Raw genomic sequence first — 23,536 nt, forward strand, 5'->3', positions numbered from 1 at the left:
TTTCTAAAAATCACATAAATTTTTAATTATATAACAGATATTGCTGAACGTTCGGCTTCTGGTTTGAGCCATTAGCGTTACATTTGGGAGAAGAAAATGAGCGATCGGCTACGGGGAGTTTATTTTTTCGGTGACATAACCACTCTACAGTTTTGGGGGGACACGCTGTAATGTCTATCAGGGCAGCCTCTTTCTAAACTTCCGATCAACTAAATGAAAGGAGAATAAAACTGAAACAGATTATGATACCCAGTGCATGGGTTCTCCACATATTCCCGTGAAGACCGCGTGTGAGCTTCCTACATTATCACCGCACAGATTAAGGCCGTTAGAATAACGCAACTGACGCTATATGGTGCCCTCACGAAATAGGTTGCCGCCGTTGTTCCCAGTCATTTCATTTCGAATGCAACAAGATTGTCAGTCCCAAAGGCATCCTTCCCTCACCACCTGTATTAATAACTTCTTTTTGTCCTTGCCGATCTTCCAACCAATTTCCACCGTACAGATAACAAGTCTGTGGCGAGTGACCGTCTTTTGAACTCGTCATAAAATAACTGTACCCTCACAAAATATTGCACCATTATGGGCGTAAATATAGAGTTTTCAGGCCTAACGCTTTAACCCTCTATTGAAGAGATATACAAATATATCCTTAAACATATTTTTAAAGATATTAATGTTTAATACGATCAAATATAACCACAGAGGTGAAATTAAAAAAAAATCGCAAGGTAAACTTGCTAATTATAGCTTTGTATCTTGTGTGAAACAACAGGTAAAAATCCGAAAGTGGCTCCCTCGCGTGACCTCCATGGATCACTATAAAATGTCAATAATATCTGCGCATATGATACTTTTAAGTAAGGCCGTCACCTACCCTAAAATATTTGCGGCAAATGAAAAAAAAAAACAAAAAAACTTATCCATATGTTTTGTTGTTCCGCCGTTCTCGGTCGCCACGTATTCGCGCGACAAACTTCTTTTTTTCTCGCCAACTGTCTATTATCCAACCTACCCACCGGCTCCTAACTCCAACGGCTGTACTTCTTTCTTTCCTCCTTGCCTCAAATACACGTGAGTTGTGAGTATGCGCTGGTCTTTTGTCTACGCGTTTCTATTTCTGTCCTTGTCTCTCTGTACTCTCTCTGTACGCATCTTTAACCATGTTAAATCTGTACCAACTCGCCCAACTGACCAACCTACTATCGCCAACAAAGAAGGATAATAAAGATGATTCGAAGTTCGGTTTTAACAGTTGAAATCGGTGTCGTGTGAATTCCAGATAATGTTGAATTCCAGGACATCGACAAGCGCCCTTGCACGAGCCCAATACTCCGTCGCTCCTTCGCTGTGTCTTCTCGAGCAGGAGAACGCATGTGTAATGATTTGGGTTAGTAAGGCTAATGGCGTCTAGGTTAAGCCTACCATGGTGTTCTGTCTCACTTGGTACGCAACGGAAACACACAATAATTATTGTTCTTGGTAATGCAACAGCGCCGCTCGCAACGCGATTGTCAAGATACGATGTCGAAAGCGAAGAAAGCCTATGCACACAGTTGTGCTTGACTGCGTTGCGTCGACAAACGACCGCAAATTACCCGGTCATTCGTGTTTTGTGTGAAGCATGACAACCAATTCAAGGAGTAGCTTAGCAAGCAGCGCACGAAGAGCAAATCCTGGTTAGTCGCAGTCGTAACACGGTACGACACTCTCAAACCGCAAAGCGTAGCTACAGCTCGCTTCGTCGGTCGGGCTTATGATCACTAAGCACTACCGAAACCGAAAGTTCACTGTCGACGTTGCTTCATTTCAGGGGATATTGCATGGCAGGGAAGCAGAACGTCAGTTTCGATTTCGTCGATTTATTTAACGGGAAATCATGAGCGTCATATAATTGTATAAAAAATCGAGCATATGGCTAGGTCCTTATAGAGTTAAGAAAAACCCCTACCTGAGAAAGTTTAAAATAGTTTTATTATCCTTTTAAGGCAGTTATAGCAAACACCCTTAGTATGCTGGTAAACGCATGAAAACGAGGTTTCTGGCCACCTGAATAACATCCTATGCTCCTTTTCGTATTAAGTTCAACCGAAGCCAGATTTACGACCCAATGAATCCAATAAAGCAGCTGCAAAAGTTAATCGTCATAGCGCCGGCCGTTTTTGTGCGTCCGCTATCAGCGGCTATAATTCAATTACGCGCAGAAAAAATCACCGGGTCTGTCCGCATTGGCCGTGCGTGAAAGCCGGTAATAGACCTTTTGCGAGACTCGCCTTCTGCCCGCTGCCAACTTTGTCTGTTGGACTGGGGAACGCCTTCTTTGCATTCGCTGCAGTTCTGCTGTGCGGTATATCAGGCGCTACGCATACGTGTGAATCAGCATGTTTCGCTTCGGTGATAAGCGATTAAAAGGTCAATAGCAGACGAGCGCCATGACGATGCCACTTCTGGTGCTGGGCGATTGACTCTCTCCGATTGTACCCTTGGTTGCGGTCAGGCGGGAACTGAATATAGAAATAATTTTGGCGAGCAACATTCCCCAGATGCCGTTCTCACATGATCATGGACAGGCAATGGGTTCGCAAGGAAACACGCTAGAGGAGACTCATGACTTATGGGACTTCTCCAACGCCCTCTGTAGTAGAAATTCGAAGATACTTAGTGTGTGCTGACCGCCTCCGCATTACCAATGTTAAACCTATGTTTCTCGATTCTCAACAATAGGTCGCCTAATTCATGATACATAATCCAGTTAAAAAAATTTGGAAAATTTATGTCCCAGTAGAAAGCAATGGTAGATGCAGTAATTACCGGTTCGAGATGAGGTAGTTGGTACATTGCCCCTGGTGGTGAGGAAACAACTTTAACATTAAATTATTACACAGAGAGAAAACAAAACACACATATAACGCTTTGTCTGTCTTGTCCTGTCTCTGTGTAATCGTTTATTATACAAGTTGCTTTTCCACAATAATTGCAAAAAAATATTAGAGATCGTCACTAAAACAAGCCTTGCTAAAGCGAATATCATTACGGCGAATACCTTTCAAAAGTGGGGTTCGCCTCACTAGATCGTATTGCCCTTTTCTAACCCTTTCTAAACACTTCAAGAATGAAAGGTTTTCGATACAACGGCACACTATTCTAAGACTGAAAACGGTGTATTATGCCAAAATAAGAATGCTGAAAGGGTGCAGCCATTGATGTATTTCGAACAGCTTGTTTACAATCTTGAGGGTGGATATTTTTAGAGTGTAATATAATAACGGCATTATTTTTTATGGGGGCAATTTAGAAGCTTCTGCCACGTCAGAACACCTGCCCCAATTTTTGCAATAATTATGCAGAGACATTGCTGCAGTAAGTACCTACATACATTGTATCTTTAAAATATTTATCCATATTGTATTGTTTTTTCACCTAGTTGATCCTAAATATAAAAAGAAAAGGCCGTACCTTACGAAACATTCATCATGGTACGATTTTAAAACAAATTTGAGAACAAATAAAGATTGAATGCTATTGCTTTCCTTACGGCCAGGACTCGAATATGATGGTCCAAGCCAGCAGGGTGTGCCTGGGTACAGTTACACCAGGCGGCCCGAAATCGTGGAGCGGACGCATAAGCTTTCACTTCCATTAGTTGTTCGGGGAAATGTTTTCAGTTGCACAGTAGAACCGTAGTCACACAGCCAACGCCATGCCCTCCTAACACAACCAATAGTATACTCCCACACGACCACCAGCGAGTTTGTACACGTTCATACAGCCAATGCTCCGCCCTCCATAACACAGCCAATAGTAACCTCTCAAACGACCTACACCGAGTTTGCACGCGGTCACACAGCCAACGCCACACGTTCCTAATACAGTCAATGGTACCCTCTCCACAAATACCACCGAGTCTGCACACGTTCACACCGCCAATACCACGAGGTACATAACAAAGCCACTGGTAACCTCTCACACGACTCCCAAAGAGTTTGCACACGTTCACACAGTCTAGGCTACGCCCTCCATAACACACCCAATGGTACCCTTTCACATGACCTCCACCGAGTATGCACACGGTCACACATCCAACGCCAGGCCTTTTACACACTGTCAAAGGTAAGCTCTCACACGACCTCCACCGAGTTTGCACATGTTCGTACAGCCATTACCACACCTCCCTACCAGAGCCAATCGTAACCTCTCACACGACCTACACCGAGTTTGCACACGTTCACACCGCCAATGCTACGTCGTACATAACACAGCCAAGGGCAACCCCTCACACGACCTCCACCGAGCGAGCAGACGTTCATACAGGCAATGCCACGCCTTTCATAACACAGCCTATGGTACCTTCTCACAGGACCTCTACCGAGTTTGCACACGGTCACACATCCAACACCAAGCCTTTTAAACAGAGTCAATGGTAAGCTCTCACATGAGCTCCACCGAGTTTGCACATGCTCATACAGCGAATGCCACGACCTCCATAACAGAGCCGATGGGAATCTATCACACAACGTCCGCCGAGCTTGCACACGTTCACACACTCAGTGTGCCGCCCTCCATAGCCCATCCAATGATACCCTCTAACACGACCTCCACCGAGTTTTTCCACGATAACACAGTTAATGCCGCACTCTTCATAACACAACCAATGGTAACCTCTCAAACGACCTCCACCTGTTTGCACACGTTCGTACAACAAATGCCACACCTTCCATAACACAGCCGATGATAACCTGTCGCACGACCTCCACCGAGTTTGCAGACATTCACACAGTCAACGCTACGCATTCCATAACACAGTCCATGGAACCCTTTCACATAAACTCCACCGAGTTTGCACTCGTTCACACCGCCTATGCCATGCTCTTTATAACACAGCCAATGGTAACTCCTCATACGACCTCCACCGCGTTTGCACACTTTCAGCAGTCAACGCTACGCCCTCCATTACACAACCAATGATTCCCTCTCACACGACACCCACCGAGTTTGCATAAGGTCAAACAGCTAACGCCACGCATTCCTAATACAGCTAATGGTACCCTCTCGCACGACCTCCACTGAGCTTCTACACGTTCATACAGCCAATGCCAGGCCTTCCATAACAGAGCCAATTGTGCCCTTTCACACGACCTCCACGGAGTTTGCCCCCGGTCTTACAGCACACGCCACGCCTTCCTAATACATTCAATGGTACCCTCTACAAGAACACTACCGAGTTTGCACAGGTTGACAAAGCCAGTGCCTCGCCCTTCATAACACAGCCAATGGTAACCTCCACATGTCCTCAACCAAGTTTGCACATGGTCACACTGCTAATGTCACGCCCTCCGTAACATATCCAATGGTAACCTCTCACACGATCTCCACCGAGTTTTCACAGATTCACAGTCAACGCTACTCTCTCTCCATAACGCAGGCAAGAATACTTTCTCACATGACCTACACATAGCTTGCACACAGTCACATAGCCAATGCCACTCCTTAATACAGCAAATGGTACCCTCTCATACGACCTACACCGAGTTGGCTCACGTCGACACTGCCAATGCCACGTCCGCCATAGCAAAGCCGATTGTACCCTTTCACACGACCTCCACCTAGTTCGGACATGGTCACACAGTCAACGCTGCGCCTTCCTAACACAGTGAATGGTAAACTCTCATACGACCTCCACCGAGTCTGCACACTTTGATACTGCCAATGCCACGCCTTCCATAACATTGCCAATAATAACCTCTCCTACGACCTCCACCAAGTTGTCACACGTTCATCCATCTAATGCTATGCCCTCCATGACACAACCAAGGGTACCCTCTTACACAACCTCCACTACTGAATTCTGGACTTCGTCACACAGCCAAAGCCAGGCCTTCCTAACACAGTCAATGGTAACCTCTCACACGACCTCCATAAAGTTTTCACTCGGTCACACAGCGAATGCCACGCCCTCCAAAACACAGCCAATTGTAACCTCTCATACGACCTGCACGTTGTTTGGACACGGTCACACAGCCAATGCCACACCCGCCATAACAACACCAATCGTGACCTTTCACAGGGCCTCCACCGAATTCGCACGCGATAACAGAGCTAATGCCTCGCCTTCCTAATAGCGTCAAAGGTATCCTCTCTTCCGACATACACCGAGTGTGCACACTTTTACACCGCCAATTCCACGCCTTCCAGAACCAGCCAATGGTGACCTCTCGCACGACCTCCACCGAGTTTGAAAATATTAACATCGTCAACGCTAATGCCTTTATAAAAAAAAACAATGGTACTCTTTCACACGACCTCCACCGAGTTTGCACGCATTCACACTAATAATGCGGTGCCCCTGATAACACAGTCAGTGGTACCTTCTCATACGGCCTACACCAAGTTTGCACACGTTTACACCGCCAATGTCACACCCTCCAAAACGCGGTCAATGGCACCCTCTCACACAACCTTCATCGTGTTTTCACACATTCACACAGACAACGGTACGCCCTCCATACCATGGTAAATTGTACCCTCTCACACGACCTTCACCGACTTTGCATGCGGTCACAGAGCCTGCACCTGTTGCCCTTCATAACACTGCCAAAGGTACCTTCTCACACGACCTCCATTGAGTTTGCACAGGTTCACACTGTCCACGCCATGCCCTCTAAAACACAGGGTGCCCTCTCAAGCGACCTCTACCGAGATTGCACACACAGTCAACTCTACTCCCTCCTTAACACAGCCAATGATAACCGCTCAAGAGACCTTTACCAAGTATGCACGCTGTCACAGAACCAACGCCACGCCTTCCGAACACAGTCAATGGTAACCTCTCACACGACCTCCATAAAGTTTTCACTCGGTCACACAGCGAATGCCACGCCCTCCAAAACACAGCCAATTGTAACTTCTCATACGACCTGCACGTTGTTTGGACACGGTCACACCGCCAATGCCACACCCGCCATAACAACACCAATCGTGACCTTTCACAAGGCCTCCACCGAATTCGCACGCGATAACACAGCTAATGCCTCGCCTTCCTAATAGAGTCAAAGGTATCCTCTCATCCGACATACACCGAGTTTGCACACTTTTACACCGCCAATTCCACGCCTTCCAGAACCAGCCAATGGTGACCTCTCGCACGACCTTCACCGAGTTTGAAAATATTAACACAGTCAACGCTAATGCCTCCATAAAAAAAAAAAACAATGGTACTCTTTCACACGACCTCCACCGAGTTTGCACGCATTCACACTAATAATGCGGTGCCCCTGATAACACAGTCAATGGTACCCTCTCATACGGCCTACACCAAGTTTGCACACGTTTACACCGCCAATGTCACACCCTCCAAAACGCGGTCAATGGCACCCTCTCACACGACCTTCATCGTGTTTTCACACATTCACACAGACAACGGTACGCCCTCCATACCATGGTAAATTGTACCCTCTCACACGACCTTCACCGACTTTGCATGCGGTCACAGAGCCTGCACCTGCTGCCCTTCATAACACTGCCAAAGGTACCTTCTCACACGACCTCCATTGAGTTTGCACAGGTTCACACTGTCCACGCCATGCCCTCTAAAACACAGGGTGCACTCTCAAGCGACCTCTACCGAGATTGCACACACAGTCAACTCTACTCCCTCCATAACACAGCCAATGATAACCGCTCAAGAGACCTTTACCAAGTATGCACGCTGTCACAGAACCAACGCCACGCCTTCCTAACACAGTCAATGATAAACTGTCACACTTCATCCACCGAGTTTGCACACGGTCATACAGCCAAAGCCACGCTTTCCATAACAGGTAATGGTAACCTCTCACACGACCTCCACTAAATTTTCACACGTTCACACAGCCAACACTACGCTTTCTATAACCCAGCCAAGGGTACCCTCTCACACAGTCTCCACCGGGTTTTAACACGGTAACACAGATACTTACACGCCTTCTATAGCACAGTCAATGGTAACCTCTCACACAAGGTACACCGAGTTTGCGCGCGGTCATAAAGCCAACGCTACGGCTTCCTAATACAGTGAATGATAGCCCCTTATACGACCTACACCAAGTTTCCACATGTTCATACCGTCAATGCGACGTCCTACTTAATACAGCCAATGGTAACCTCTCATACGACCTTCACCGAGTGTGACACGTTCATTCAGCCAATGTCACGCCTTTCATGAAACAGCCAATAGTAACCTTTTACACGACGTCCACCGAGTTCGCAAACGTTCACAGAGTCAACGCTATTCTCTCCATAACACAGCCAATGATGCCCTCTCACACGACCTTCACTAAATTGGCACACGGTCACACAGCCAATGCCATGCCTTCCTAACACAGTCAATAATAAACTCTCACACGACCTCCACCGTGTTTGCACACGTTCATACAGCCAGTACCATGCCCGTTATTACCCTGCCTATGGTAACCTCTCACACGTCCTCCACCGAGTTTTCACATGGTCAAATAGCGGATGCCACGCCCTCCACAACAAAACCAATGATAACCTTTCACACGACCTCCACCGATCATGCAGACGTTCACACAGTCAACGCTACGACCTCCATAACACAGCCAAGGGTGCCCTCTCACACGACCTCCACAGAGTTTGCCCACGGTCACACAGCCAATGCCACGCCTTTCTAATAGAGCCAATGGTACGTTCTCACACGACCTCCGCCGAGCTTGCACACGTTCATACAACCAATGCCACACTTTCCATAACACAGCCTATTGTAACCACTAACGCGACCTCCACCGAGTTTGCACACGTTACACAGTCAATACTACGCCCTGCATAACCCGGCCATTTGTACCTTCACACGACCTCCACCAGGTTCGCACACGATCACAGAGCCAACGCCACGGTTTCCTAATATATTCAATGATATCCTCTCCACGAACACTATCGAGTTTGCACACGTTCAGACTTCCAATGCCACGCCCTCCATAACACAGCCTATGGCACCCTCTCACACGACCTCCACCGAGTTTGCGAATGGTCACATAGCCAATGCAACACCTTCCTTATAAAGCCAATGGCACCCTCTCGTACGACCTACTCCGAGTTTGCACACATTGACACCGTCAATGCCACGTCCTTCATAATACAGCTAAGTGTACCCTCTCACACAACCTCCACCGAATCGGCACGCACTCACACTGCCAACGCAACGCCTTTCTAACAGAGTCACCGATAAACTCTCACATGACCTACACCGAGTTTCCACATGTTCACAACGCCAATGCCGCGTCTTGCTTAACAAAGCCAATGGTAACCTCTCACAAGACCTCCACTAAGTCTGCACACGCTCATACAGCCAATGCCACACCTTCCATAACACAGCTAATGGTCACCTCTGCCTTGACCTCCACTGAGTTAGTACACGTTCACACAGACAATGCTACGCCCTCCATAACACAACCAATGGCACCTTCTTACACGATCTCCACCGAGTTTGCACTCGGTCACACAGCCAACACCACGCATTCCTAACACAGTCAATGGTAACCTCTCACACGACCTTTACCGATTTTCACACGGTTACACAGCCAATGCCACTCTCTCCATAACACAGTCAATGGTAACCTCATTCAGGACCTCCACCGAGTTTGCACACGGTCACACAGCCAATGCCACGCCCCTGATAACACAGCCAATGGTACCCTCCCATACGGCCTACACCGAGTTCGCACATTTTCGCACCGCAAATACCACGCTCTATATTAGAGCCAATGGTAGCCTCTCACACAACCTCCAACGAGTTTACACACGGTCTCACAGCCAACGCGAAGTCCTTAATAACACAGTCGATGGTACCCTCTCACGCAACCTTCGCCGAGTTTTCACACATTCACACAGCCAACAGTACGCCCTGCACAACAAGGTGAATGGTACCCTCTCAGAGGACCTCCACCAACTTTGCACGCGGCCACAGATTCAACACCATGCCCTTCATAGCACAGTCAGTGGTAACCTCTCACACGACCTCTATCGAGTTCGCACAGGCTCACACAGTCAACGCCATGCCCTCCACAACGCAGGGTACCCTTTCAGGCAACTTCAACCAAGCTTGCACACGTTCCCTCGGTCTACTCTACTCACTCCAAACACAGCCAATGATAACCTCGCACGCGACCTCTTCCGAGTATGCACACGTTCATACAACCAACGCTGCGCTCTCGATAACATACCCGATGGTATCCTCTCACGCGACCTTCATCGAGTTCGGACACGTTCATGTGTCCAACTCGATGTTTTTGTAACACAGCAAATAGTGCCCTTTCCAAGCCCTCCGCCAAGTTTGCAGACGTTCACACTGCTAGCCTACGCCTTGTCTTCTATAACAAAGCCAAAGGTAGAAAACTGAGACCTCTCCACCAAGAGGCGTGTCAAGGTCAATTAAAACAACATTTTATACAATGTGTCTCTTACCCCCCCCCCCCCCCCCCCCCCCATTACAAAAGTAAAAGCGTCACGACGCGAATCAAGAGATATTGAAGTTTGGCTAATAAAATTTCTTACAGAGCCAATCCTAATTGTATATTTTCAAACACCATTTGCACTATCTTATGGTGAATTCCACTCGTAGATCCAGAGCGCTTTCCAAAATCCGCGAGGGAGGCAAAATTCCGCTCCGTGGGACCCGCTCCGAATCGACGAGGGGAAGATAAACTTGCATTTTTGGAGCGACCTCCCCCAAAACCCCTCCCCTCCCCTTCTCCCTCCGCGTACAAAATGGCCGCTGCTCGAACTTGACCAGCCCACCAACGCCTCAGCCGGCTGATCTTTCCGACGACCAGTGACGACTGTCACTGCTTAGCTGCAGAAGTAACACGCCACACAGGCCGGGCGAAATTATACGTACCGCGACGCCCATGTCACTAATAACGAAGACGTCCGCGTTCGGCACCGTCACATACCTTTCGGCCGCCTCGAAGCGGCGGGGCACGGTCAGCGATTGCCAACGGTGGAGTTTCAGATGTGTAGAACGACTTTAATAAACACAGAGGTAACAAGCCATCTCTTGCGCGGTCCTTGCCTAACTACTTCTTGCTTTATTTCACGGGAAAACGCCGACAGAATGCAGTGTAAAATGGTAAACAATCACTGGCTGCAGAATGAATATGCCTAACCTTGCGTCTGCCTCCGGCTTTTCTGTCGTTCTTTTTCTCGTTCTTCCTCTCACGATCACAGACATCAGCGCTTACGATTTGCCACGCTCCACAATCCCGGCTTTTTATCCCTGATCTACGCGAGGTAGAAGCGTTCGAGCCGTCACAATCCAGAGTAAACAACCGACGCACCCGAACAGATCCAACTCCACGACCCGACCGGCCCGCCGATCTCTTCAACCTCGCCGCGCATGCGCACCGCCGATTTAGACGGAAATCACGTGGGCCGCTCTGTCAGCTTCCGGAGAGACCCGTGAAATCCCGCAGAGCAGGTTCGGCGGAGTTTGGGGCGCTCCGTGGAGCGGGCGTTGCCAGAGATCTACGAGTGGAAGATGACCAACTTGAGCCAGATCTGCGAGCGGAATATGGGCGCTCCAAATGGAGCGCTTTTGGAGCGCTCGAGATCTGCGAGCGGAATTCACCATTACTCAAACTCAGGGTGTCTTCCGACACCTGCAAACAATTACAGCAGCCTTTCAAGTGTCTTTCGATTTCAGAGTTCGATGCATTAATCCTAAAAGCCATCTTATGCTCGAGTAATTTTTATTTAGACAATGCTCTGTTTTCACGACAACACCAACCTGGCATTTTATTGGGGCTTCCTAATAATATTTTTAAGAAACCCTGAGCCCCCCTGAAATTTTCGTCAGCCTGCTCAATTTCTAGTCTGTGGCAAAAACCACGTTTTCCCTGAGCCTCTCCGCAATCGCCATCAAATTATGCGAAACTCGGTGAAAAATGCAGGGTATTTAAATAACATACTGAATTTGTAAAGAGTTTTAGCTGCACGAAAACGAAAACGAAGAAGAAACAGGACACACTGGCATATATGCCGTTTTCACTGATTTTCGCACAGTGTTATGCAAAATGTGAATAGGATATCGGTAAAAGTGGTCGTTGCTACCGGGGTGTCGAACCGGAACCGAACCGAACCGAAAACCGGAACAGAACCGTTATTTTTAGCCGAACCGGAACTGAACCGAACCGAAATCTTCGCCGCCATCTTGGAACTGAACCGGAACTGAACCGGAAAAAAATATAACGGTAACCGGTTCAAAACGGTTCACGGTATTTTTTTTTTGTCAGTATTACAAATATATTATTTGGGAATAAAAAATTGGCACGTGTATTCCTCCTGGTATTGATCAAATCGTCATATACAGAATTGCAATGTATAATAAATCCTGGTTTTTTGCGGCGCTTTCTTATTGGCACTATGATTAGCCATGTGTCACATCGTCACGTGACGTCATGATGTCAAGACATGCTGTCAATTAATGTCACATCACGTGACCCCGTGACGTCACGTGACTCACCGCGTTAAGTCGATTCAGATTGAGGACGTCGCTAGATCTATTAACGTGGGTGAAGTCACATGACATCACAACTTCGCACTGAGAGTCACGTGACACCATGATGTACCCGATTGTCATGATCCCGAGTTGAATGCTCTGGTTCATGACAACCAGCATCGCCAAACATTCGGGTAACGGCTCGTGTTCAACTCAAAGATTATGATGGGCCCGAGTCCCACTAGAGCTAGAAACAGAAACAAACAACAGCGACAAGCCTCAGACACATGCAGCATGTTCGCGATAGTACCTTTATACGGCTCTGAGTTGTACGGTGCTCGCGAAGTTAGCACGAGCGTTTACAAGCCTGAAAATGGTACCATCGTGTGCATGATACTCGTGTTTGAGCATAGCCTTCTTTATTCTACAAAGCCTGTCAAATCGCGAAATACTCTGGCTTAAGGCTAGCCGCTGTCGTTTGTTTCTGTTTGTCGCTTTAGTGGGGCTCGGGCATTATAGCCCAACTAAAACTATATATAAAGATCAGCCCATGTTCTCTGCTTTGCCAACCCTGCGTATGACTATGATAAACACTGACGGTGTATATATTAGGATCAGATCACATGGCTGGTAGCAGTGTTGCGGAATGGGCACCCCCGTTCCATTCCAATTCCATTCCAGGGAATTAGAATTTTCCATAATTCAATTCCTTTCAATTCCTAGGAATGGAGACACTGAGCCCATTCTCACTCCTGGAATGGCTGAATCGTTCCATTCCATTCCTTTAATTCCTAAACATAAAAATAGCACTTGACAGCTACATTTTGTTGCCGGCATAAGCAGCATAAAGCTGACATGATCAAATGCAGAGACAATCGGAAAAAAAAGCTAAATTCCTAAAAAAAGCACTGAGTTTTACATAGCGGACCGCTGGTGGCAGAAAGTGTTTATTTACAATGTACTGCAAACATCGAGAAAGCCCCTTGATATGTCAATGCTTGTTTAAGACATCGATCTCGCGACCTTGTGGCTCGCAACAAGCAGCAAAACTTAAATCCACTAATTTTCTTTTCTTTTTTGAACTTTTCTCCATTTGACTTTCAAGACATACGCAGCCAGCGTGTTTGTTTGATAAGACCATAAAAATATCCAGTTCGTGAGTGGCGCAGGAATAAGCTATGTTACTGTATCTTTCAAATACAGCAACACGGCTAGTACACTGCTGCAAGCGACTCCAGGCACAGCGGCAAGAACACATCCTCTGACAAAATGCAACTTCTGCGGCGCAGCACGAGGGACCCTATAGATCATGTCACGAAACCTGTTTTAAAACGCATAAGTTCACGCTTGCTTTACGAATCTCAAATATTCCTTACCATATTCAATTCGATTTTTGGCTGGTTCGCCTGCCCTTTTGCACCCTTCGGATACTCATTCTCGTGTTTCCTCTTCAGGTGGCGAATAAAGTTCGATGATATACGCCGACTGCACCGTGTATAGTTTCGTTGCACAACTTTCAGCGTGCAGCTTGTTTCTTTTCTTCGCGACTAATGTAGAAAAATGTCTTCTACGATGACATGACTCGATTTGTATTTATCTTGTCTTTTCGTCCGAATTGTGATGTTCCTCTTCGCGCTGATCGAGTGGGGGATTCAGGCAGCAGACGGTACCAACCGATTCATTCGTCTACCTCGGTGTCGGTTGTTCGCGTAGTGGCGACGGGTCGGGAAGTAAGCGTTGACAAAGCTCTTCACATCAATATGCAATTAACGGGGTAATACCGCACCGTTCGAATTGACATTCCCCGTGTTTCCTCATCAACACCGTGCAACTGACTTCTCAACGCCTCAAATAGGGTCCAGGAAAAGGAGCACGAATGCAGACCGGACAGCCGAGACGAGCGGAAGCCAGAACCTCAGTAGCAGCTGGCACCCAGCTCTCCTTCTCAGTTGCCCTCACAGCAACGGTCGCGCCTCGTCTGGCGCGGGACGGTCTTTCGGCAGGTCTAGTCAGTTTGGTCACACCAAGAGCGGCGACGATAGTCTACTTCACCTTACGATGGACCTCAACAGACAGCACGAGAGCCATCGAAACCAATCCAGTGCCTTCTGAGTGTCGCGTGACCCTGCAGTCCCGTTCACGGTGCTGGATTGCCTAGGGTGACTCGTAGCGTCCGCAGCGGTCCATCGCAAGATGAAACGAAGTATGCAGACTAGAGTCAAAGGAAATGAGCGGGAATCCGCTAGCTTGCTTGTAACCCCAACCCCCTAAAACATATAACACAGAAAACAACCATCGGAACAAAGACCAAGTGATAGGCGGACATACACTACAAAGGCAGTACAAAAAAAACAAGCCTCGGAGCAAAGCGCAAGAGAAGAGGGAAGTGAATCTCGCTTTGGGTTTTAATGCCGAAGCAAACCCACATTTCGCACTTCAAAGGAGTGCGCACGAATGAACGTGGAAGCCAGCAGGATTGGCTGCCTGCTAAACAACGCGCCTCGAACTATAAGAAAACAATACCTGATCATCTTTCGACGGCGCCCGAGTCAACGAGTTATCAGAGCTCTGCGAGTTATGAGTCGCTTCCGCTCCCAGATCTCAATCTGTGCGCGTGCGTGCATTCTACAAACCGTCGCAAAAAAAAAAAAAAAAACATGACAAGAAGTACGATGAGGATCGTTGTGCATGGCGGTTTCTTTCTTTGCCGCTCCCTTTTCTTTTGCTTGGTGCTTGGTTTCTTGTTTCGCTCTCGTGTAACGCCATCGAAGCCCGACACCTACGCGTCCGTGAAAGGCGCCAGGCTACCCCCTTTCCCCCTTTGCTCTTAGCTTTGACGCTTTGCTTTTGAATTGCATTTTTTTGGCGTATAAGTCTGTTAGGGCTCCTCGCGGGCTAGCAGTTTCCCGCTCATTTTATTTCTGAGCAACTGACCCACTGACTGGCTCGGTTTAGCTGACCGTAAACACTAAAAAGAAAGAAAAAAAGAACCGTGGCCACTCCATTCCCATTCCATTCCGGGCAAAAGGCACCTAATTTCATTCCCATTCCATTCCCCTCAATGTTGCCGCCATTCCATTCCCATTCCACTCCGGGGTCGTGAAAATGCGGAATGATTCCGGAATTATTCAAACTCCGGAGTGGCAACTCCGCAACACTGGCTGGTAGTTCTAGTTGCGAGTTGAGGAGGGGAAATCTGTTTCATTTCTTTCTTTCAACAGTCTGCCATTTCGCGGAGGGGCAAACTAATGGATGCTTCTGCAAGTTATCAACGTCAGGGATTACATCTTAGCGGTATTTATTGAACTTAAGGTAAAAAAAAAAATGCTGCACGACCCCTTTTACATGTACTCGCACCATTGAGGCTCCCAAACATGTTTTCGTTATCGCTGAACTGCCTCAGAAAGTTGTCCCGGGAATAGAAGTGTTAAAGGGTCTAACTGTGACGTATTAGTCCGACGTTACATAGAACTATTAGTGTGTACGGGAGGGATACCTGAGAGGAATGATCCTAGTGGCCTCACGGGATAGCCGAACGTTGGCAGCCACTCTAAGTCTCAGAGGAGTGTCGTTCTCAAGTTCTCCAAGTTTCGACCGCCCTGTATTTTGTTTAACTTTCACAGTTTGGTGCGAAGTAAAAGCAAGGAAGAATTACTGTTAACAAGTGACACAAATATAATTGTCGAGGGAACACCACTCAGTACGGAGCAGGCAATCCCTGAGGAATAAAAAGTATCTTGAGGAGCAACTAAAATAAAGGGAGTGGGGTGGGGGGTAGTTTTAAAGCATACTGTGTCGTAAAGATTCCTCTGCCCCGCATCTTCGACGCAGACTAGAAAGCGTGTCCTGGAAACGATAGTGACAGATGGGTATTTGGTACAACTTTTATTAGTAAATACACTCTTGCCAGAAAGCACGTTTTCGTCGTGCCAGATACTCGCGCCGTGCCTAACGACGATGCACCAACAAGAAAAATGTGTGCCTCTCAAATACATAGCTTGCACTGAGCGCGAAACTTTTGCAGCGTGCATTTTTCCCCACCGGATTTGATTTTCTCAGCAAGAACAACTCGCATTGACAACCACTATCTAGTGCGATTACGTCACGTGCAAACCATGTTAAATACTTCAGCTTTCTGGTGAAGTGCAACGTTCGCAACACCAGCAGTAGACGTGCAAGGTGTAAAGTTGTGCAGTATTTATAGCAGTCTCGCGATGATATACGGCAGCCTAATCTAATGTTGGAGCACATGACTGATAAAGAACAGAGTCGTGAAGTAAGGTCCCAAAACAAGTGCACGTAAAACCTAAGATAACATTAGCCTCCCGAGGTAGCATCTCGCGACGTTTCTAGCTGAGGCAAGCTAATGCCCAAAAGTCATTTATATTAGGATTCTAAAAATCTTCGTTTGCCCTGTGCGGAATCTATGTTTAATTAGGAATATCATTTTATACATTTCTATGCATTTCTTTTTGCAGTAATTGCGTTGTGTAAGGGATTATTTAGAAAAAAATTGCGTGTCATCTCCTTATTTCTGCGCATTTCGTGTATTTGCCTTCCGATATATCATGTGACCACAGTGTTTTTTGGCATACCCTGCAACCCAGTATTTTACGCTGCAAAACAGCTAACAAAAGCACGTTGCCGAAGGCTCAACAGCTGGCGTATTTTCGAGTATCGTCCTTCCGTGTCGGTCTCAGGCGGTTATGTGAACTTCATAAAGTCAAATTTATCGATGATAGTAAAAATATACTTGATTCCCGTCTGAGGATTTGGCAGCATAAATAGAAGATCCTCACCTCAAAGATATATAAGTAAATGCACCTTTAAATTATCTCAAAGATGTTCTGCAAATCTTTTTCGGCGCTTTTATCCTTTATAGACACGTTATAGGTGATTTGGAAAAGCTTTAAATCATGTTTTTTTTATTTTGAAACTAATTTAAATAACTATGTGTTCCTCACGCAGATATAACTTCTCAAATATATAGAAGTTTATTATCGCGTTTTTTGTGTGTTTTTATTATCGCCTTTTTTTACTGGAACGAATGGTGGAACTATGACGATTGCAGACTTAAACTCTCAGAAAGTGTCCAATTAAGTAGCTTCCGAATTGAGTAGAGCATGAAATACCACTTTTTTCTATTTAGCAAAAATCATCAATTAGCGAGGGTGATGCTTATTTGCAAATTAAATTGACCGGCATTTTGTCAAGAGCAAACCTTAATATCCAGGCTATGCCAATTTATCCAATATAAGAAAATGCTCACATGGGTAAGCACTGTTTTAGGTCAGATTCGATCTCAGTACGAAGGTGCTCATAGATTAGAGTGAACAATTTCAGCCACTCCTTTTCGCATGATTCGTCGCCCGCATCATGGTGCTGAGAGCAAACAATGCTAGTTAGAAAAACAAGCACTGCGATTGTCGCTTAGTGTTTCTATAAAATATAGACTGGAAGGACTTGTCCCGTGACTTTCGTGACATTTTGAAAATTATATTGCCTTAAGCTCAGTCGTCTCGTCATCATATATATATTGTGAAACGTATTCCGTAAAACACATTTTATGGTATAAATGGCGACGAGGTGCCCATTTCATGATTTTATTCACTGTAATTAATTACTTAGTTCAAGGGCAAAACCACGATTCAACATCTGATACTGCGATACAAAGTTGTACCAATCACGGGTATTTTAGGCAACCTACTTCACTTCGCGAAAACATTTCGATTCAGGTACAATGTATGTGACTCTGGTAAACGAAGGGATGTTGAGTCGTATAAACACGACGTTTTGTATGTTAATGTAGATTTTCCTGTCTTGTTGTGTAGGAATAAATAACAGAATTTTATAGTTTTGGTACCTGAAAATAAAACTGGATTGAACAAACGATAAAAAAAAAAAAAAACTATATACTGTAAACGACTTTTTTTTCGTGGGCTCAATATTTCGCGATTCAGGTAAAAGCTGAAGTTTTGGAATAATTCGCGGGTTGTAATTTTCTTGACGCGGTGGAATCTCAATATAAATTTCGATGTGTTTACATTTTACCGAAATTGTTCGCGGGACCCATTTTTCGCGAATTGTAGGCGATTCGCGAAATTCTCAAAAATAGGTCCTCGCAAAAATCAGATCGTTTACAGCAGTATAGTTTCACGGCCTAAATAGTGCCTATTGACAGAACAACGCGGAAAATATATTCTCAATTTAGCGGTTCAAACCGGTTCGAACCGGTTCGAACCGGTTTGAACCGTTATTTTTTGCGCCCGGAACTGAACCGGAACTGAACCGAAAGCCGTGAACCCGAACCAAACCGATAAAAGTATCGGTTCGACACTCTGGTTGCTACAGACTACAAGTTAATTAGGTTGTCGCCACTTTCAAGGGGACTCCATGATTGTTTAAAAAGGTGCAGAAAAGTCTCCGTAAAATGTCATTTTCGTATTGTCCATGACAATGCAATGACCCCTTGGGTTCTCATATTTCCAGAAAATAAAGCGCTGTTTAAATCAAAGGTTACTCTAGCCCTAGATGGCGGCTAAGAATAATGCATGAAACGCTGAAAAACAAGGCACTCAGAAGAGCGCAACTATTTGTTGTCGGTGTGGGAGAACACTATTGTATTGAGCAAAGGAGAAGTTTAGAAAAAGGTTTTTGAAATAGACGATTATGTTTCGTTTTGTAGGGAGTCGTATTAGCCGACCTTCAGTCGAACTGGATTTTGCGGCGCATATGTTTCGATCTGTAAGAAGTGTGATAAGGAAATGGCGTATAAAATATTGAGAATTTACTTTACCGTGACAAGGCTTTTGTTAGAGAAGTGTCTGTTGCCTAATATTGGCTGTGTAATGGAGGGCGTGCGGCGTTGGCTCTGTGAACATGTGCAAACTCAATGGAGGCCATGTGAGAGGACAGCGTTGGTTGTGTTATGGAGGGCGTAGCGTTAGCTGTGTGCATGGGCGCAAACTCGGTCAAGGTCGTGTTACAGGTATGATATAAACATGTTGTGGGGAGAAAATATGTATTTGCGTTTGTGAGGTGTGCGTGTTTATACCCTTGTCATCGGGTCGTATCCTGTTTAGAGTCAAGAGTGCCGCATGTAACCTACTCTATTTTTCTTTTTTTAGTAAGCGCTTTATTCAACTGGTATTTTTCAATCTTTCTGAATTTTTGAATTTGTGAACTGACATTGTTGTGTAAGACGTTTTTAGTTATGTATCGTTGTGTTCTGTCGATTTATTAATTTTTTTCTGGGTTCTCTTGTTCTTTGTTTTTGCTAAGCACGGCACAACGCTGGTGAGGCCTCGTCAGGTAATTGTTTTTTGCCTTTGGCGCCCCTCTCCCTTCCCGCTTAAGCTTAACTCAGGAAGTGAAAGTATTTTATTATTATTATTATTATTAGTATTAAATGTAGACTTCCCTAGCAACAACGAAGTTTCTATCAGGTTTGATGGAAGCCACCGCTTCAAGGAGAGGAAGTGGAATATTCCCTGAATTTCTTGCCGCCAGAGTGTTGTTTTGTACCACCAATCTATATACAAATATAGGGGAATCCCATAAAATAAGAACGTACCAACGCTCTTCACAATTGTAGCTATATTTGGTATATCTCCGATTTATGCTTTTCAAATGGCCGACCTCTGAAAATTAAGTGTTTATGCACCTTTCAGTATATTATTTTAATACTCTAAAGAGAGTTCCTAAAAATGCGTACAGCATGCTTATGTTGCGATTTAAGAAAAAAAAACGATTCTTAAACATTTGTACGCGATAGAGGTAACAAGAGTTTACACATTACCACCGGGTATTCTTTGTAGGAGGTTCCATAGGATGCTTCACATATATCCACATTTCTGTCTAACATAAAGTCAGCTGGATATTTTGGTTGAATTGGCCTTGGTCTGTCTTTCCAGCAGCAGCTTGATAACTTACTGTAAAACAATAAATATTACCGTTACCATCCGTACTCAAAAAAGCACTAAGATGTGGATCTTACAACTTTTGTCTACATTTTTGAATACATCTCAAGTTCAAATTTAAACGTATAATCAAATGCAGCTGTGCCAGAAAATTGTAATTATTCATATTATAAGGAGACGTATACCACATCATAAATTATAATTGAAATATTTCGTAAACCTATTTCTACAGAAAAAAAAGAAGTATAACTTCCCGCTATCTGGAGTGTGGAACAGGAAATCTGTAAGGAATCTATTTGATTTTCAGATGTTTAGAAGTTATTATTTTGTCTGCTATCCTAAATTTCAGGTTTTCAGGAAAAATTCGAGTTAAATTATAGTTCCATGATCAAGATAGTAAAAAAGCGATGTGGAATATTCGGTAGATAGTATATAAAAATATTATTGTATTCACGAATATAAGTATATTCTAAGTTAGTACAGTACAGCAAACTACGATGCAGTTGTATTATATGAATTGAGAGGCGAGAATTGTCAGTCACCATAATACTATGCTTTTACATTTATACCCTTTTTTAAAGCCAAAGTTTTATCGAAACAAGCTCTCCCTGGCAAGTATTTGTTATGGATGATATAGGTTTTCATTGGATTAGAAAATCACTTGATGCAGCCATCCGAGATCGAGAATTTCTCCACTAGATAGCCTACGGATTAAGAAAGTGTGCACTAACACTATTCACCAAAACTACAATCTAAAAAACTTTGAAAAACCTCGAAGTAAGACATAGTGAGACATAATAAATACAATCATGAAATGTCTAAAAATACGAAATATTTTTTTTGCAATAAGAAAAAGGGAATGCAAGTTTCAGTTAATTTAATTGCATACACTATTGGAAAGTTACGAAAGTGCTCTTTCAAGACAAGTAATAGAAACAAATATAAATATGTACATATGTAAATAGAGATATAAAAAATAAAGATAAAAGGATAGTGAATATATATTTCTAAAAACTACCATATGAAGAAAAATATACTATTAAAGAAAAGACACATTCACACAAAAAATGTCGAAAGGCCCCTTTAAAAGAAATTCATTGGGTACAGAGCTATAACTTAGGGCTGTTATTGTTATCATTTTGATTATCTTGTCCACAACAACAAAAAAAAAACCAGTAGAAACATGTAATAAATTTGCACAAGATTGTATATACATACGTGGTATTATATCATTATCGTGTTCCGCCACTGCTATCTTTGCGCCAGCCTCACGAGTGGTATCAGGCGCGCACGCGAGTTTCCCACGAGCTTCAAGTCGTAATAAAAATAGTTGATTTAGTGGTTTTCTGTGACACTCAGTAAGTTTTCTAATTTGAACCACATAAATCTTTTCACAAAAAAGTTATAATTTTTAATCAATTAGGCGACTTATGGTAAAGGTTACGCACCCAGATAATGTCCTCCTGGCCGTATAACTCACCTCCACAAACCGCATAAGTGTAACTTTCACGTTTTTTTTAGACAAATCTCTAAAGCTTCAAATAAAAAAAAAAAAAAAAAAAAAAACACCATGTACATGGGTGATTTCATTTCAACTCAGGCATGGATGTTGGGTCAAAATTTTAATTTTGACGAAAAAATATATGTTTTGGGGCAATTCCTATAATAAAACAAGACGCAAACGGCAATGTCGTCGGATTTTTAGTTCTCAAGTTATGGACCGTTGAAGCAGCCAAGGTGGAGACTGACGTCTGGTTACACCAAGAATCGCGCGGATCGGAACTGTCCACAAGTTTAGAACCCCGCGGATCCGAACTGGAACCGCTCCGATCTGACATTTTCATACGGGTAGGTGAAGCTGGCTGCGAAAACGACTATCCACGGGGGCCAGGAGGGAGGAGCGATAACTTTACCGGCGTCCTTTCTCGCTTAGTTTCGGTTTCACGCCGTGCACCAAAACGACATTTCTTGACCCTGTAGCACCTACTACAAATTTTTAATCAAACTATAATGGCAGGGCTATACTCGGCGACAAGGTTTCTTGGCCATGTAGCCAAAGGTTGCGGGCACGCGTGCCCTTTCCCTTTTCAACGCCTATTGAGGCTGAGCGCACGCTCTCCTCGGCTCCACAGAAATGCCAATAAAAATTGTCGCCGTGTATAAACCATATTGCGGTCGTTCTTCAACCCTCCAATACATTATGTGCTCTCAAGTGAAAAATTAAAAAGTTTGTTGAAATATTTTAGTTAATTAGCTAACTAATCACCTAATTTCACCTTTTCTAAAGGCCGCCATAGCCATTAACACTTCCCCAGGGATTAAATTACTCACGTTCTATTTTTTTGAAAATTCGGTGCAGCTAAAAAAACACACCCTGTATTTCTCTCTCTCTTTCTATATATGTATAGAGATAAATAAATATATATATATATACATGTCAAAGATGCGTACTGTCGAAGTCACTAATCAGAAGTTTAATTCGACGTTTCCTGTGAAGACCGCTCTTCAATTGGTAACTAGTGTAGAGCCCGTGAATGTTTATATACCCCTAATAAGAAATTTGATGGGGTAAAGAGCAACAGGAGATAGAAATAACATTGTTTAAATCAGATATTAGTTCACATAGAGGGTAGGGGAAGCTAAAACTTGTGAGTGCTGAACAACAAAAGCAAGCAAAAAAGCTAAAAAAAGTAAAAACAGGGGAGAGGAAATGGTTAGGTGGAGATTATCCACGGTCGCACAACAGAAATGAAAAAGAAAATCTCGACATGACATTGAAATTACGCAACGCGAAATTATTTCCGCTGTGAAGATGCAAAGACCGACTGAATATAACCTTTCTCGGTCAGAGAACGAGTGCCTCAAACGACTCAGTGCCAGGGAAGGTTTAAATCTTAACTCTGCAGACAAGGGCTGCTCTATAGATTTAGTTAAGGACACCAGCCATTTCCAGCAGAAAATTGACCCACTAAACATTCCGGATAACGCTTTTCACGGAACTCTTTATGTGGCTTCCTTGTATACATATATACCCCAGAAAGACGGAATGACGGCAGTGACCAAAGCGCATGAACACGCTCATCACAGACTTGCCATCGAGCAGGACGTCCTTTCGATTGTGATGAAA

General features: G+C 44.6%; 1 protein-coding gene across 1 annotated transcript in view; it reads right to left on the reverse strand.

Moving 5' to 3' along the window:
- The window catches only part of LOC115328074, a gene marked incomplete at its 5' end in the record, with an annotated part of 148,515 nt that overhangs the window by 17,839 nt on the left and 107,140 nt on the right, over nucleotides 1–23,536 (reverse strand). The window contains one exon of the mRNA XM_040222690.1: nucleotides 20,289–20,421. Within this exon, the coding sequence (XP_040078624.1) occupies nucleotides 20,289–20,421 (133 nt within the window). The remainder of the gene's footprint in view (nucleotides 1–20,288; nucleotides 20,422–23,536) is intronic.

This window comes from Ixodes scapularis, unplaced genomic scaffold (assembly GCF_016920785.2).
Source record: "Ixodes scapularis isolate PalLabHiFi unplaced genomic scaffold, ASM1692078v2 PGA_scaffold2__306_contigs__length_199485367, whole genome shotgun sequence".
NCBI classification, from domain to species: Eukaryota; Metazoa; Arthropoda; class Arachnida; order Ixodida; family Ixodidae; genus Ixodes; species Ixodes scapularis.